Source organism: Polypterus senegalus, chromosome 18 (genome assembly GCF_016835505.1).
Source record: "Polypterus senegalus isolate Bchr_013 chromosome 18, ASM1683550v1, whole genome shotgun sequence".
NCBI lineage: Eukaryota > Metazoa > Chordata > Cladistia > Polypteriformes > Polypteridae > Polypterus > Polypterus senegalus.
The window spans coordinates 70,449,677-70,464,986 of NC_053171.1; the positions used below are offsets into that span (position 1 = coordinate 70,449,677).

The window sequence follows — 15,310 nt, forward strand, 5'->3', positions numbered from 1 at the left end:
AATTCAAAAAGAAAAGGTATTCACAATTTTAAAAATATCTTGAAACAAAACGGCAGGCTTCCTTGTACATTTTTGTTTTACATGTAGAGGCGGTAGCCGAATTGCAAGGGACCGGAACCATCACTATAATCACAGAGGCAAAAAAATGAACGCCAGCCTAGAGTAAGTATAGAGAAGAACATGAACACAGTTATCAGAGAAACAACCCATCAGCAAAAAATGAAAAGGAAATGCTAGAACCACTGGTTTTATGGTGCAAAATAGGGGAGACTCTCTTCATTGTTGCTTCCTTCATTTTGTTTAATTTATGTCAAGGCAATGCGCTACATGACATTTATAAATAATATTGTATTCTCTGCTGTTATGCTAATTCTTACTTTGCCTGGCCAGTCTAATTTAAGCTTTGCCAGTTTTACTCTTCTGATAAATCAGCATCTCCAAGAGGTAACAGGTCATGCAATATGGACGCTCTTCACTCATTCTTTTCTCTATTCTCTGTTGAGATTTAGCAGAACGTTGAGTTTGTCGTTCATTTCCCATTAAAAATGCCATTGGTAGAGTTGTTGGAAAAAATAGCACTTTCTCATCAGACACAGTAGGAGCTTCTTACCATACTCATCAGTAATTTGCCTTGTGCTATCCAAAATAGAATCTAGTGTTAAAAACATTTAGATGTTGTGCAGCTTCTCATTAGATCAAACTAACAATCAGGTCTGATTGGTCAAAAAAAAATGGGACACTCCTGAAAAACAAGCAGGTAGCCAGTAAGAACTCAAAAATGCCTTGGAAGGCAATCACAGGGGATACAAACAGGGAAAAAAACAAGAGTTAAAAACAAAAACGGGATAAAAATGCATGAACTGAGCGTTCCTCCACGCTGAACATCAAAATATTCCACCATAAAAACATCAACAGAAAATATTTTTTATAGAATGCAACAGATGCAATAAGACGTGTCTGCAGTGCACACTGCGTCTGTACAGTTCAAGCTAAGCTCTGTTTCAACACATAAGAAATGGCACATGTCAAGTCTACTCAGCTGACTCGTAAAATAGCTTTGAAGGGAGGAAAGCAAAGAGGATGAAGCACCCACAACAACGCACCGAAAGCAGCAACGGAAATACGGCAACTATCAGTGGAGAACTATGGGTTCAAATGATCCACGGCGAGGTCACTTTGGCCTGAGTTTTTATTTCTGTACAAAATTATTGTTATTCTAGTTACGGCGTTTTACCTAACTGCATTGACTTTACAAGCATTTTATAGTACAAGGAGCCAAAAGACTTGATTTGTCTCCATTGTTTCACTTCGTATAGTGTAAATGCACGTGACAGCTGGAGAAATGACCAGCTTTTCTTATCCACATGCGGACACATACACGGTCTTGCAGCAATACTTGACCATCGCATCTTGTGCGAACTTTCGAGAAAGAACCGTAAGGCAGAATCTTGTACCAGCTTGAGGGTTAGAGGAGTGTTAGGATCTCTTCGTTATAGGCTGAGCCGTGGATGACACACAGACTGAGGGACATCTTACCTGTCCAGAATAAATGATGTTAACCCAAGAGGCTATCGCAGACGTGACAAAAATGAATTGCCGAAACTGCGACTCCTAAAAATGTCCCTTCCCTGAAAACATGGGACAATGCACCACAGATCCCACTTCCCAGTCAGTCTCTGAGACTCTGGGGTTTAATTGCCCAATGATTGTTTGTCACAATGATGCAGCAGCAGATATGTGTCTGGAAAAAAAATAGCAATATCTTCAGGAATCATTTTTTCTTAAAAAAATGTACAAAACTACTTTCTATTACTCTGAGTTATAAAGAACATAACATCCAATGGCTGCCAGTGAGAATCCCAAAGAGATTCCTTGGATCCCATAAACCTGGGCCTCTCTTAAAGTCAGCACTGGACTGCAACATGGAGAGAACTCGAATGTCTTTGTGACATGCAAGCATCTTCATTTCTAGGAGGCGACATCTTGTTTGGCACTGAAGCCAAGGCACCAACACACACATTTCTCAAATGGGCTGTAGAATCGGCCCGATCCAGTGGAGTCTGTTCAGTGGGGGTCATTTAATGAACGATTTGCTTTCTGGAACAAAACAGCAAACCTAGCAACAGATATTTAAAATGTTTGGATAAAGAGGAACATTGTCCAAGACATGTTCAGTCAGGGCAGTCAGTGAACCATGTGCATTTAAAGTGGGGCAGAAATAAAGCAAATTGCATCCCGTAGCCCATGCCCGACCTGCTGAAGTTGGAACAACTTCCTGCCCTCACGCACACATATAGACACACACTGGCAGCCACAGTGCGCACTTCAATCATCATCTGCCATTCTCTCTATTCCTTTGCCTGTCCTGCCTGCAGCCAATTTCAGACTCAGTTCATGTCAATTGTATTGAAGACCCACTCTGTGAACTTCTTCAGCTTGGCTGATGCATTATGGGATTCCTCTTGCAGTCTCTTGTTGTCTTCCCGTAAACTGTGCACCTGAGCTTGCAGAATTGCTTTGTCTTCTTTTTCCTGATTCAGACAGACACAAAAAACACAAGACAAAAAGTCATTATGTGATGAATATGAAATCCAAAGTCTGAAATTCTCAAATGAAATAATGACCAGCTGAAATGGACTTGACATAGATAGGGTAACTGTCCCCCTTACGAGAAATCAAATCAAATTAGGCAGAAAAAAAAACAGTCGCATGTTCAGCAATATAATGGATTGATAAACACTAATCCTATCATAAAGAATACAACCACACAAAAATTTGTAAACACAATCCCAGGGAATTCTGAATCTTAGAGAAACAAAATGTATTTCATAAATGTTTAAAAAAGTAAAATCTTGAAAACAAAATGACTGTGATATTTTTAAGAAATAAAATCTTCAAAAATCATACAAAACGATGGAAGAAAAACACTGGGGTTCTAAAACCTCTGGAACAATAAGTCTAATGAAGTAACACTTTTTAAAAGATGACAGTTTTGGGCCGGTTACATTAAGGCTCTGTTGTAGTTGAGAAAATGTGCTCTTATACAGGTCCTTCAAGGTGGGGCACCCAAAATTGCCAACATACAGTATGTGGGACAGGTCTGCCAGTTGTGCTGCTTAGTCTCTCTGGGATTGTGATTTTTAAAGTAAAATGTGTAGTAGGCTGCTTATTACATTTATAATTTTTGAATAACCAAGAATGCTAGCTGATAATTTCTGCTTGGAGGTTCAATAATATTTCACCATCATCATTTGCTCTTCCACTACATGTTGTAGAAGCTGCTTTATAAATATTGCTACTGCTGTATTAATGAAAAACATTTACATCAAATATCAAGAATGTGGAGTTTATATCAGTTTGTCAGGTGCAAATTAAACAAAATACATCCATAAGGTATGCTGTTTAACTGTTAAAGACTCAGTTGTGTGACAAGAAAAGCCAATACAGAATTAAAAACACCTATGTTGCCTGGAATGCATCCAAGTACTGTACATTTACAGTTGGACTTATTCATTTAGCAGATGATTTAATCCAAAGTGACTTACAAAAGAGGTCAGCATAATCAAAGAAACATCAATCATGGGGGCTGTTTTAGTAACATCTGTTCATTCATTTTTACAAAAAAGAAATCTGTGGCCTTGTAACTCACATATTGTATACAAACAAGAAAGTTCAGGAAAAGTTTTAGAGTGGTTTTCATGTCATATGTGGCACACAGTCTTGTCCTGCCCTCTCTCACGTAGCACAATTGTTATACTGCTAGACTGAAGTGAAACTTTTGACGTTACTGACTCCATACTTTTCTAATGAACAAATTTTAGAATTATTTTTCTAAAATATTATAGCCACAGTTGGGAGTTGCTTTATTTCATACTTCTCATTTGCAGGATATTTAGAGATTGGTGGCAGTACGCCTTTGTTCCAATCTACAGCAAAATTATACATTTTTCAGGGTTTGATGCCAGGATCGATTCCTTTCTCTTTTTTAGTGCATGTTGCTATAGAAAAATGCATTTGAAAAACAACTAATTTTACTTAAATGCTTATGTTTTTAATGACGCCTTTACTTTGGTCATTAATTAACTGCTTTCATAATTATCTATTCAGTTCAATTTTGGCGAGAGGAAAATAAGTTATTTAAGTTGTTGTTTAAGCTGTTGAAAATTCTGAAAATAGCAAGAAGATATTGAGAACTCCAAACATAAATGTCTTGAATTTTAGTTTGACTGAAACATTTGAACCTCGAGGTACTTTTGATAATGATGTAAACTTCACTTCTTTCTTTCCTGCAGTCTAGGACAGCTTAAATATTTGAAAAAATTAAAAATGCTGGATGTTTAAAATCTTAATCATTTCATTTGCCAAGCACATCTGTCTATTTTGTGGTTGTTGAAATCATTTGAATACAGTACCTTAAGGAATTTTATACATAGTAGCAAGACCAACAATAACACCCCACTTCTTAATTTGTACAGTGGTTTTCAGTTAAATTCACAAACAATTTTAAAATACTGCATTTGACATACAAATGGCTTTTCTCCAAAGTTTATAAATATATAAAAATGATTTAAATTTAAAACTAATGATTTCAAATGAATTAAATTAATTTACTTTCTCTACTAGCCATGTGGCCCATCAGAGACAGGTAAAAAATACATTTGCACTCTGTTGCCCTATGTGTACCTTCAGTGCCTATCCTTGGTATCCTTGGTATCCTCGTGTGTCTGAGCCTGTGTTGATCGGTACCTCCTCTCTTGAGCACATTCCTGTAAATCCTGCTTCTTAGACTTAGTCATTATTTTCTCGCCTTCTGTTCACTTTTACATGTCCCTGGGACAGTGTGTGTCAGCTCCACACTCCCAGTTGCTCTAGGGAGCCTCTTGAACCCACCACTGTCTGGGACATAAGTGGGACGAGGGGACACACAAAGCAAGGGGTTGGTGCAAAACTGGTCCTTATGCTTTTATTTAAAACTCCAAAACAGTGTTCAAAAGTGCAGTGCATTAAATGTTCCATAAATAAATAATCTTTTAAAACAGTGAAAGTTCATGAAGTCAAAATCCAGAATAAAACGGGAATAACGCCAACCACACATCTGACGAGCCCAGGACAACTCCCACTTTGACTCCCCGGCTCTCCCATTGCTTGCTCAGCTGGCAGAGACACAAGCAGCTGTGGTCCTCACCACCAGACCGACCCCTATCTTAGCTGCCTCCAAGCCACACCGGCCAGACAGACTGCTTGGGGTCAGTTTTCCTCCCGTCTTCATTCTCGCTTCCCTGGGTAGGACTCCACCATGCTCGTATCCACTCCTCTACAAATATTCAGTGGGGTGAGCTGCCCCTAGAGTGCCAATCTTTCCACATACTGCCTTTTCACACTAGCTGGCTGGCTTGTCCCACCAATTCACCCGATGCTGGTCTCACAGCTTTCTTTCTGTTCTTTCATTCTTCTTTCTCAATTTTTTTTTATGATCCCCTTCTGTCCTGTACAGGCTCTTTTAACACTGATACTTAATTGGCTAGGGGTAAGGATGAGCTGCTCCCTCTGCAGCATCATTGAGGTGTCTGACTGAGCTGCCCACCTCCACACATGTATTGTCAGCCAGTTCCCCAATTAACAGCGAAGCAAAACACACACAGGAAACCCCGTAACTGAGTGGAGCCTGCATCTTCGCAGGCCATGATTATTTAAAAAAAATGAAATATCGGCCACCTTCTTCTGAGCAACGGATCTGCTATATGACATACCTCACCCATTAAGCCTCCAGGTGCATGGGAAGGCTCCATGCCTCAACCATCCCAGTACAACTGGTGGCTCAGGTCCACGGCTTGGCCCTGTCACTGCACTAAAACAAACCCTTTTATTAAAACAAAACCAAAGCTCGCCTTCGTAAAATCAGGACCTTATAACAAACAAGAACCTTTAAAATGACAATCAAAAACAGCAATAAATAAATTTCCATTAAAAAGTTTAGTCCTTAAAATGTTCTTCTCAGGCTTGAGTTCATGGGTTTGTTTTAAAAAGTCAGGCACCTATCCCACTTGTTGCTTCTTCTTCTTCCTGTCTTCAGTCCTCACCACCTTTTTCTGAGCTGTGGACCCGCGATGCCACAGTTCCGTCTTTGAAGGTCACTGTCGAGTGTGCCTCACTTACATACAACTTTACACTTTCTTGTGTTTCTTACACTCAACACTTCCTCTGTCGATCACCTCACCAAAACCAAATTAATCAATCAGGTTGTTTGTAGGGACTGGCCACACGTACACAGAGACCTTAGCATTTTATTATACAGTAGTAGATAGTCTCTGATAAAAAAAAAAAACCAACCGGTGGCCTGAAATCATATTTAGACTGGAGTGTAGTATTAGCTATTTCTATGTAATTTTGTCTATTTTTGGGTTTTTACATGCAAGGATTTTTTTCCTTTTTATTAATTTTATTGCAATCCATACAAAGCAATCAAGTTTTTACAAAAGAAAAATTAAGATAAGAGCAGATCGATCCCCACTCCTGAGAGAGAGAGCAAGCCAAACGGTGTTAAACTTAAGGCTTGTAAACATACCTAAATTAATAAATTCTCTGTGCTTTATGAGCTTATTTTAAAATATTACTGATTAGATCCTGCCATGTTTTGAAAAAAGTCTGTATGGATCCTCTAACTGAGTATTTGATTTTTTCCAATTTCAAATAATATAACACATCGGTTTCCCACTGACTTAAAAGAGGAGAGTTTGGGTTCTTCCAGTTTATCAGAATAAGTCTGCGTGCCAACAGTGTAGTGAATGCAATCACAATTTGTTTGTCTTTCTCCACTTTAAGCCCCTCTGGAAGAACCCCAAACACAGCTGTTAACGGGTTAGGAGGGATTGTGAGGCCAAGGATGTCTGAAAGGTAATTAAAAATGTTTGTCCAGAATGATGTTAATTTGGTGCAGGCCCAGAACATGTGACCCAGTGAGGCTGGGACTTGATTGCAACGTTCGCAGGTTGGATCTCGCCCTAGAAACATTTTGGAGAGTTTTAGTCCAGACAGATGTACTTGATATATAATTTTGAGTTGCATAATTGTATGCTTTGCGCATATGGAGCTCGAGTAAATTCTCTGCATTGCTACTTTCCACTCCTTTTCTGATATATTAATTGAGAGATCTTTTTCCTCTTGGATCTTTGAAAGGGAGGGATTGTAAAATGATTTTATATATTGTAGAGATGGAGTCTAATTCCTCAAAATTGAGCAATATTTTTTCCAGCGTGGATGAGGGTGCAAGATGAGGAAAATCTGGAAGATTCTGTTTAACAAAGTTTCTGATTTGAAGATAGTGAAAGAAATGTGTAGCTGGAATGTTAAATTTGGAATGTAATTGTTCATAGGATGCAAAGACATTGTCTATATAAAGATCTCTCAGCAAGTTAATTCCAAATTTTTTCCAGATATTAAAAACTGCATATGTTTGTGAAGGTTGAAAGAGGTGGTTCTCTTGCAGAGGTGCCACAGATAGAAGCTTCTCCTTTTAAACTGTGGTGTTTGTTTCATGTTTGGAATTTGAAAAGTTAAGTTCAACTGCTGTCATGTAATTTTTTCTTTATTTATGCACTGCCTTGAATATAGTCATGTGATGGTCTGGTGGTGGGATGTTTATTCTGGTAACAACCTCTTTCAGCAGTTGATTTTCAATTTTATGTTGCCCTTTTTGGTTTCTGGGTTTTTACTGTCCCAGTATTCTGACCTATGCTTGTCTTGGCTATGGTGTCTGGCTGCTTAATCATCTCCTGGTCTCTAGCGCCCACAATAAAACTTGTGTGACTGTAACAGGGAGAAATTGTGTCTTTTTATAAACAATAATGTTTAGACCCTAGCAGTCCCACTGAAATAACAAAAAGGAACATAAGAAATTAGTGAACCTGTTTCATCCAATTAGGCTCTTTCAACTGGATGCTGGGCTACAAGGTAAATTGTGGGCACAGCCAGATACGTAATGTAAAATCAGCTTTTCAAGAAGGAATGCTCATAAAGACAAACCGGATGTAAGTTGATGGGAAGCTGGGTAAGATCATTCAAAAATGAAATGTCACTTTCATTCCAAATACAGACAGAGGAACCTTAAGTTGAAAGAGATTGTCACTTTTCAGCCCAGCTGACCTCATTATAGTTTTATACATTAAGTGTTTGTCTTTGGGGAAGACTTATTTCCTTACCTTTTTCAAGTCTTCTTGCAGCAGTTTCACCATTGACTCGAGCTGGTTAACCTTATCGGCTAGGCTGGCGGGAATCTCACTGCAGGGGGAAAAAAAAATTAAAAGTCAATGCCATATGTTGACTGTTTAGTAATATTGCTGGTGATGCTACACCCTATTAAAGGTGTTTACCATTTAGGATTATATAGGCAGTTGTACTCTATGCACCCAGAAAATATTCTCAAAATGAAAAACACACAAGACAATGCCTGTGTGAGGTTGTTCAGCCCACGGTGGCATACTGTGAACTCCAACTAGATGTATCTCCTTTGCCATAGGTCATCCTACTCTATGGTCCTGGTCAATCAGAAATAAAAATTAAATAGAGAAATTCAAGTACCCAATCTAAGTGCAAAGTGTGCATTTCAGCATAGTGATCTTATGATTTAATGGCTGGCTAAAGGAAACATACATACACTTTAACATTATTAAGCCCAATAACTTACATTTCACAATAAAATTATTAAAGTAAATTAAAAATTTATAAATGTAATGCTAAGAAAGAAAACAAAATATCAATCAACTGGAAGGCAGGAAACTGGGACTAATTAAGAAAAAATAATATAGTCCTAATGGAAAACACACAAGAGCAAACCTAGAGTAAAACTCAGAATTAAAAACTAGCAACAAAATATGGGAGAACACTAAAACAAGTACGAAAATGTTTATTCTTAATAAACTCAAACAACGACTCTTATAATTTATAAAATTATTTTCTGTAGTACTCGGGTGTTGTACTGTGTTAGCCATTATGACTGTAGTGAGAAGTCAAGCAGAATGACACCTTTTATTGGCTAACTAGAAAGATTACAATATGCCAACTTTCAAGGCAACTCAGGCCCCAATTACATTTTGCCTGAAGAAGGGGTCTGAGTTTCCTCGAAAGCTTGCATATTGTAATCTTTTTAGTTAGCCAATAAAAGGTGTCATTTTGCTTGACTTCTCACTAAAATTATTTTCCAAATTTTTTAATTTTGGTGGGCCCAATTATAAAAACTATCTTTAAAGAATCAAGATTATAATCCTTTATTCAAGGAAAACTTAACAAGATCCTAATTTTACCTTCAGTTCAAGATAAAACAAAAAGCCTACTCTGAGATTGGGTGGAACTCAAAAGTCCCAGCAGCCAGACTTGGGCTCAAGTGTGGCTTAAACAGAGAAGGTTCACGTGACTCCCCTAATGACAGCACACATGCATGATTAGAAGCCTGCACCTCTGGGCTCTATCCACAACTAAAGGGGCAAATACAAAACAATCAGGTGAAATTAAACAATTTCAAAACAAAAGAAACACCATTACACAACAATTACTGTAACTAAATGGAGGACAAATGAAGATATATAATCTGTTTCTGGAAACTTAAACTAATAATTACAAGCAATAAAGACATAACTGCAGGCGGAACCAGGAATGTGAGAAGCAGGCCAGGGAAGGGCCTACATCAAGAAAGTAGAGCTCTCTTCTGTACAGTCCGGGTTCTTTATCAGCAGATATAGGGATGCTTAGGCTACAAGATTTATCAGCCTCGAGCACAGTTTGGTTACAGAACAAACCCAAATTAAATGAAAATTGCTGAAAGAATGAAGTCAAAAACCAACTGGACTTCTTGGTTTGGACAGATTATGAAATACATCTGCCTTTAAAAGCTACAAACAATAATAAGGCTGACAAAGCCTTGAAAAATAAAATCCTCATCATAAACATTCAAGTGTTTCAAGGTATAGTACCTCTCAACTGATGAAGAGAGGGAAGAAAAAGACAACCTCACAGTAAAGCTGATATCAGAAAGGGAGTTACCCCACCAAAATCATAGGTCATTTCCCCCATCAACAGATTCGAGATCCACCACTTTGAGATTTACGCCACATTTTTCTGTGGTTGAAAATGCAATTTCAGTATTGGTGGAAGGCCAAAATGAATAAAAAAATGAAAATATCAGCTTTCAGATGTATCTGTGTTATTGTGGACTAGGTCTCAGTGATGAAGACAGCATGGAATGGTACTAGCACTTGATGATGTTCCCCAAGTCTTCTGTAAAGCAGAAAGGATGCCCAGCGAATAGGCAGTGTGGTGTGCTGCATTAAAACTGAAATCAAGCCTTAATAGCACAGGAGTCTTGGACAACGACACATTATTGTAGCTTGTTAGCCTCATGGCTTAACAGGGTTACCAGTACAGCACAATGTAACCAGAGAAGCCCTGGAAGGGATCCACTCAAGAGGGTTTAAAGGTCCTACAGAATGCAAGGGGGAATTGTGTTTAGTTAAGCAGGGAAGTCACTCCCATGACTAAACAACTTTAGAGCTAATATTGCAATGAGTGGCTTTTCCTTCTTGGTTAAGCCCACTTTATAACTGTTAATAAACAAAAGCCCTTTATTTGTACATTATGACAACCTGCAACTATAGTCCTGCGCTGACGTATAACTCCATTTGGAACTGGCTGCTTGGCCCTATGGCATATTGCCCTTATGTTGGTCACAAAGTGTACAGGTTATTGCAGTTGAGGCTCTGTGGGTCTGGTGCATGTCACCGGTGTGTACACTTAAAATTGTTGGTACCACGACACTCAAACCATTCATTGAGTCTTTTCGTCTGGACACCAGGTCCGTGTAAGGTTATGTTTCTCAACCCGGGTCGGTGCTGGTACTGTACGTCTGGGGTTGATATTATTGGTATTTGAGTGGGTTGCAGTGGGTCACCTAAGCGATTATCACTGATGTGTGGTGTGTTTTTCCTGTTTCTAAGTGAGCTTGTTTCACCCAGGGGGACTCCCATTACACTTGTTTCATGAAGAGGGCGGTTTACAATTGCTGTTAGTGGGTTGGTAGTTAATTTAAAAAGGTGATACTGGGTTGCAGGACCATAAAGGTTCAGAAACGTTAGTGTAAGGAATGTGGTGCAGGCTGAATGCATAAGAATTAGCCATGGAGCAAAGCTAATGAAAACAAACCTTTAATGAGTCAGAAAACAAACCAAGAATCAGAAAACATATGAAACCCAGTGAACAAATAATGACTTTGGAGAAAAATTCATTACTGCGGTTGTTTTTGCAGTTTCTAGAACATTAATACCTACGGCCCTAGGTTGTAAATATGAATTGCCTCCACTCAGTAGGGCATAAATCGGCACTTTACTGTATTTTTCAGATCATATTTTTGTATTTCTTCTTTATCCCAAGGATGTACGCTAATGCCTGTCTGTCCTCCTTTCAGTAGGAGATCAGAACTATATCCATTAAGTGGCCTCACAACTGCATTATCCACTTTAATCTAGCCTTCTTATCTGTGTAATATGGTTGTGACCTCTTTTCAAGGTCTCCTAAGTCTGAACATGGTTGTGTTTTGATTTACCCCTTATACAGTTTGTGCAAAAAAGATCCTAGAGATGGATGACTCAAGAAGAACGACAATGAGGGGTAAAACCAAGCAGTTCGGTATGTAATGCTGGCTCACACAAAGGACTGAACTAAAAGAATTTAGCGAGTTATATGAGATTTTTTGAACATTCAAGTCCAAGACTAAGCAATAGAGATCACTGCTGATATAATACTGTAAGCTTTTTTTTTTTTTTGATTAGTAATTTTCATAACTACCTACTTCATCTATGTGTATACAAAACAAGGAAATACAAAATCTGAATGCCAGTGACTAATTAGATAGAACAAAAAGAAAAACAAAAAAACTATAATCAAATGCATGGAAAAAATGGAATCATCAGTCCAGAATAACAAGTTAAAATTACAACAGCTAACAAATTTATTGACAGGCCAGTCTTTTCCACTGGGTGAAGCATACCTGGTGCCAAGTCTCGCTTGAGGGGACAGCTGGTGCTCCGCTTGTTGAGGACTGGACATGGAGCTTTCTGGTCTGTGGTTTGCTTCATTTGCAGCAAGCAGCGATGCTCTCTGGACTGAAGGAGAAAGAAAGTAGTGATTAGTTTTTCAGTAGCATATACAGTAGGTGGAAATTACATGAAACCTTTCCTCTTCTCCCTTGGGAATTCTGTTACCATCACCTGTCTCAAGGTGCTTTGCTTACTGGTTCCACGGAAACACAAATTCAAAGAGCAAAGCCAGATCCGGTAAGCAGAGCTAAACCTCATTTTATGTCAGGAGTATATTCTAAGGGACATGTATAATGAAGGACTACCCCACTATAGTGTACCAAAATAATGATTAGCAAAGCAGACCACTTTTGTTTCACATGCAGTTTCAGTAAATTGATGCTATAGTTTGTTTCACATCTTGTAACACTTTTTTATATTGCTTTTGTTGCATGCACCCTCATGCCAGATCTAGACGGGGGCTAAGCGTAAGAAATGAGTTTTCTCTGAAAAATGGCTCATGTAGAAACTGTAGCATGAAACGAATGATGAGGGCTCCAAGATGTGGTGTAAGATTTGCTGTCAACACTTGCATCTAGCAGCTAAAACCAATGCTTTTCATATGGGGACAAAGAATTTCAGTAACCCGGCATTTGACAAGCATGAAAAGAGTAAAGAGCACACAAACATTGTACTATAGCTAACAAACAGCTACTCTATAGAAACTTTAGTTTTCCACTTGTGAAGTGGCAAAGCAAAATAAATGAAGAACACAGCCAAGCACTCTGTAATATCTTCCTTTTAGCCTGTCATAAAGTAAAATATGCACACACCCCATGTGTTCCTTCACAGTGGATATTGCTCTCTTGGAGAAGCATGGATTGAAAGTTGGAGGTACGTATCATTCACAAGAAAGTGGAACACGAACAAGGCAAAGCATCGCCAGATAGTCAGTTTGGAACTAAGGGAAAAATTTAAATCGGCTGAATATTTGGCCATGCTTTTTGATGGATCCAAAGATATTACCAAAACTGAGCAAAGGATTATTTACTGTACATCAGAGTGTTTAACTCTGATTTCCTCTGATTAATTGACTCGAGTGCAAATCGAACTGCACAAGACCTAATTAACAGGCTTGTGAATTGTTTCCATGACTCAGGCTTGGATGAATGGAAGTCAAAGTTGGTCACAATTTGCAGACATGGCTGCTGTCAATGTTAATGTGTACAATGGAATTGTGTCAAAACTACGTCAGACGGCTGTGATTGGGTATTTCCTTGCTCATATTCTGTGCACACCCTTGAAAACTGTGTAGTCAGTTGATTGCATGGATCCATACTGTGAGACATTTAATCATTCTGTTGTCCGATTGTATTTACATAAAGGTGGTACAAAAAAAAAAAATGAAGCACTTAAGAAATTGTGTGGTGAGAATGACATTGCCTTTGTGAAATTGGGAAAATTTCACATTAGATGGTCTGCTTGAAGGCACAAGACTAAAACTATTAAGGCTACTACCTAGTATTCAAATTCAGCTAGCTCCAACATAACACTGGCCTACAGGAAGTCTGCACAGAGCATTTCCCCGTTTCTTGCATTAGCAATTTTTTGCATAACCCCAACTTACTCTCCAGAGACACACAAAGAGGGAGAGAGAAGCTTGGGGTCACAGCACAGAACATCTTGGACATTGATGGCATTTTGCAACTCATATCTCTCAGATTTCAGCAGGAAAGGCTGACCATTGGTGAATGCAAAGATGAACTGATGGTAGCCATTGGACAGTTCACACTTTTGCATGGTGAGGGCAAGTACAGGAAGGACACCAAGGTTACCATTGCTGATGCTGACAGAAATAAGGCTCATGAACTGAGAGGTTTAATGAATGAGTCTGAAACTAGATTATGACTCTCTCCAGTCATGTGATCCATTTTTAATTTTTGATCCTTCAGCTTGGCCACAGGAGATGCCAAGCCTCCTCAGTTTTGGTAATACAATACTTAGTAGCATTCTTCAGAAATATGAGGCCATCTTATGTCTCAACAAAGACACCATTACAAGAGAATGGATGCGCTTAAAACAAGCAAGAAAGTGTTTGGCAGCCTCCTCTGTGTATGACTACCCTTATGAACATACACTTGTCCAAGATGACCACAGAAACATGTGGCCCATTTCCTACTGTGGAACTATGGACGCAAACAGCTTATCGCAGGATCAACCAGAGAGCAGTGAGTACATCTTCTGCTAACAGAGAAGAAACCAGTGGGGAAGGCAATGAAGTGGAGGAGGCGACAGAGGACAGTGAGGAGGAGGAGGAGGATGGATTGTCAGATAATGATGCCTAAACGGCGAGTACCAAACGACATCTTCTAGTGCTCCATTCAGAACCTGACCAAAAAAGTTATGTGCACCCCTGGTCTTGATCCATCATTGTATGTGAAATTCAAACATTGCTGTCCTTTTTTTTTTTTTTTGCACTTATAGGTTGAGTCCCACATGCTTCTGTTAATGCAGAATGATGGCAGACTGAAGAAATCATACAGATCACTTCCTTTTATCAGCATGGTTCAAATACATAGCACATTAGAATACATTTTAATTTTCACTTATCAGCTTTAGATAAAAAGTATACTCCAGAAAAACGCATACGAATTAAATATTACGTAAAGTCCCAAACTAGTTAAACATATTAAAAGTCCAAGGTACAAGAAATAAGACTTTAATTTAATTTACTATCAGTGTAGTAAACCCAGAGTTTAATGTTATATATGATCTCATTTTCTAATCTAAAATGTGCTGGTACAAATATCAGGCTGTTTCAAGTCAAGTAGGCATATGTCATGCCTCTGCACATCGATGTGTGGTAGGAGTTGCTGCCACTTGATTAGACAACGAAGGAACACAACAGATGCATGCTGTATTCCTTCTCACACCACTGTGTGCCATGGTGAGTACGACAGGGACACATGTCCATCTTGCTTGTGCCACCAAATGCTGTAGTGACTAATACACATCTAGAGTAAAGAAGGGTCTTCTTGCACAGGATAAGGGAATAAAGTGTGAGACTTCGTAACGTTCTGTTTTAACTTTTGCACCTTTCCCTTCTATATTATGGGTTCGCTTTAGCAGTGCTACATTCGGGAAGTAAATGTATAGATTAAATCCTGTTTAATATGAATGCTTGGTGATTCTGTTTCTTGATAAACCCTTCAATTTGGACAACCCCTGATACTGATTTTTGGAGAGAA

The 15,310-nt window shown here is 38.7% G+C and overlaps 1 protein-coding gene across 5 annotated transcripts in view; it reads right to left on the reverse strand.

Annotated features, from left to right (window-relative positions):
- Positions 1-754: 754 nt before the first annotated feature.
- sipa1l1 (signal-induced proliferation-associated 1 like 1) overlaps positions 755-15,310 on the reverse strand; it is a 251,214-nt gene continuing 236,658 nt past the window's right edge. For all 5 annotated transcript variants that reach the window (XM_039741579.1, XM_039741578.1, XM_039741577.1 and 2 more), the window contains 3 exons: positions 12,035-12,149; positions 8,199-8,277; positions 755-2,531 (listed from right to left, as the gene is read on the reverse strand). In XM_039741579.1, the coding sequence (XP_039597513.1) occupies positions 2,388-2,531; positions 8,199-8,277; positions 12,035-12,149 (338 nt within the window). In that variant the 3' untranslated portion in view covers positions 755-2,387. The remainder of the gene's footprint in view (positions 2,532-8,198; positions 8,278-12,034; positions 12,150-15,310) is intronic.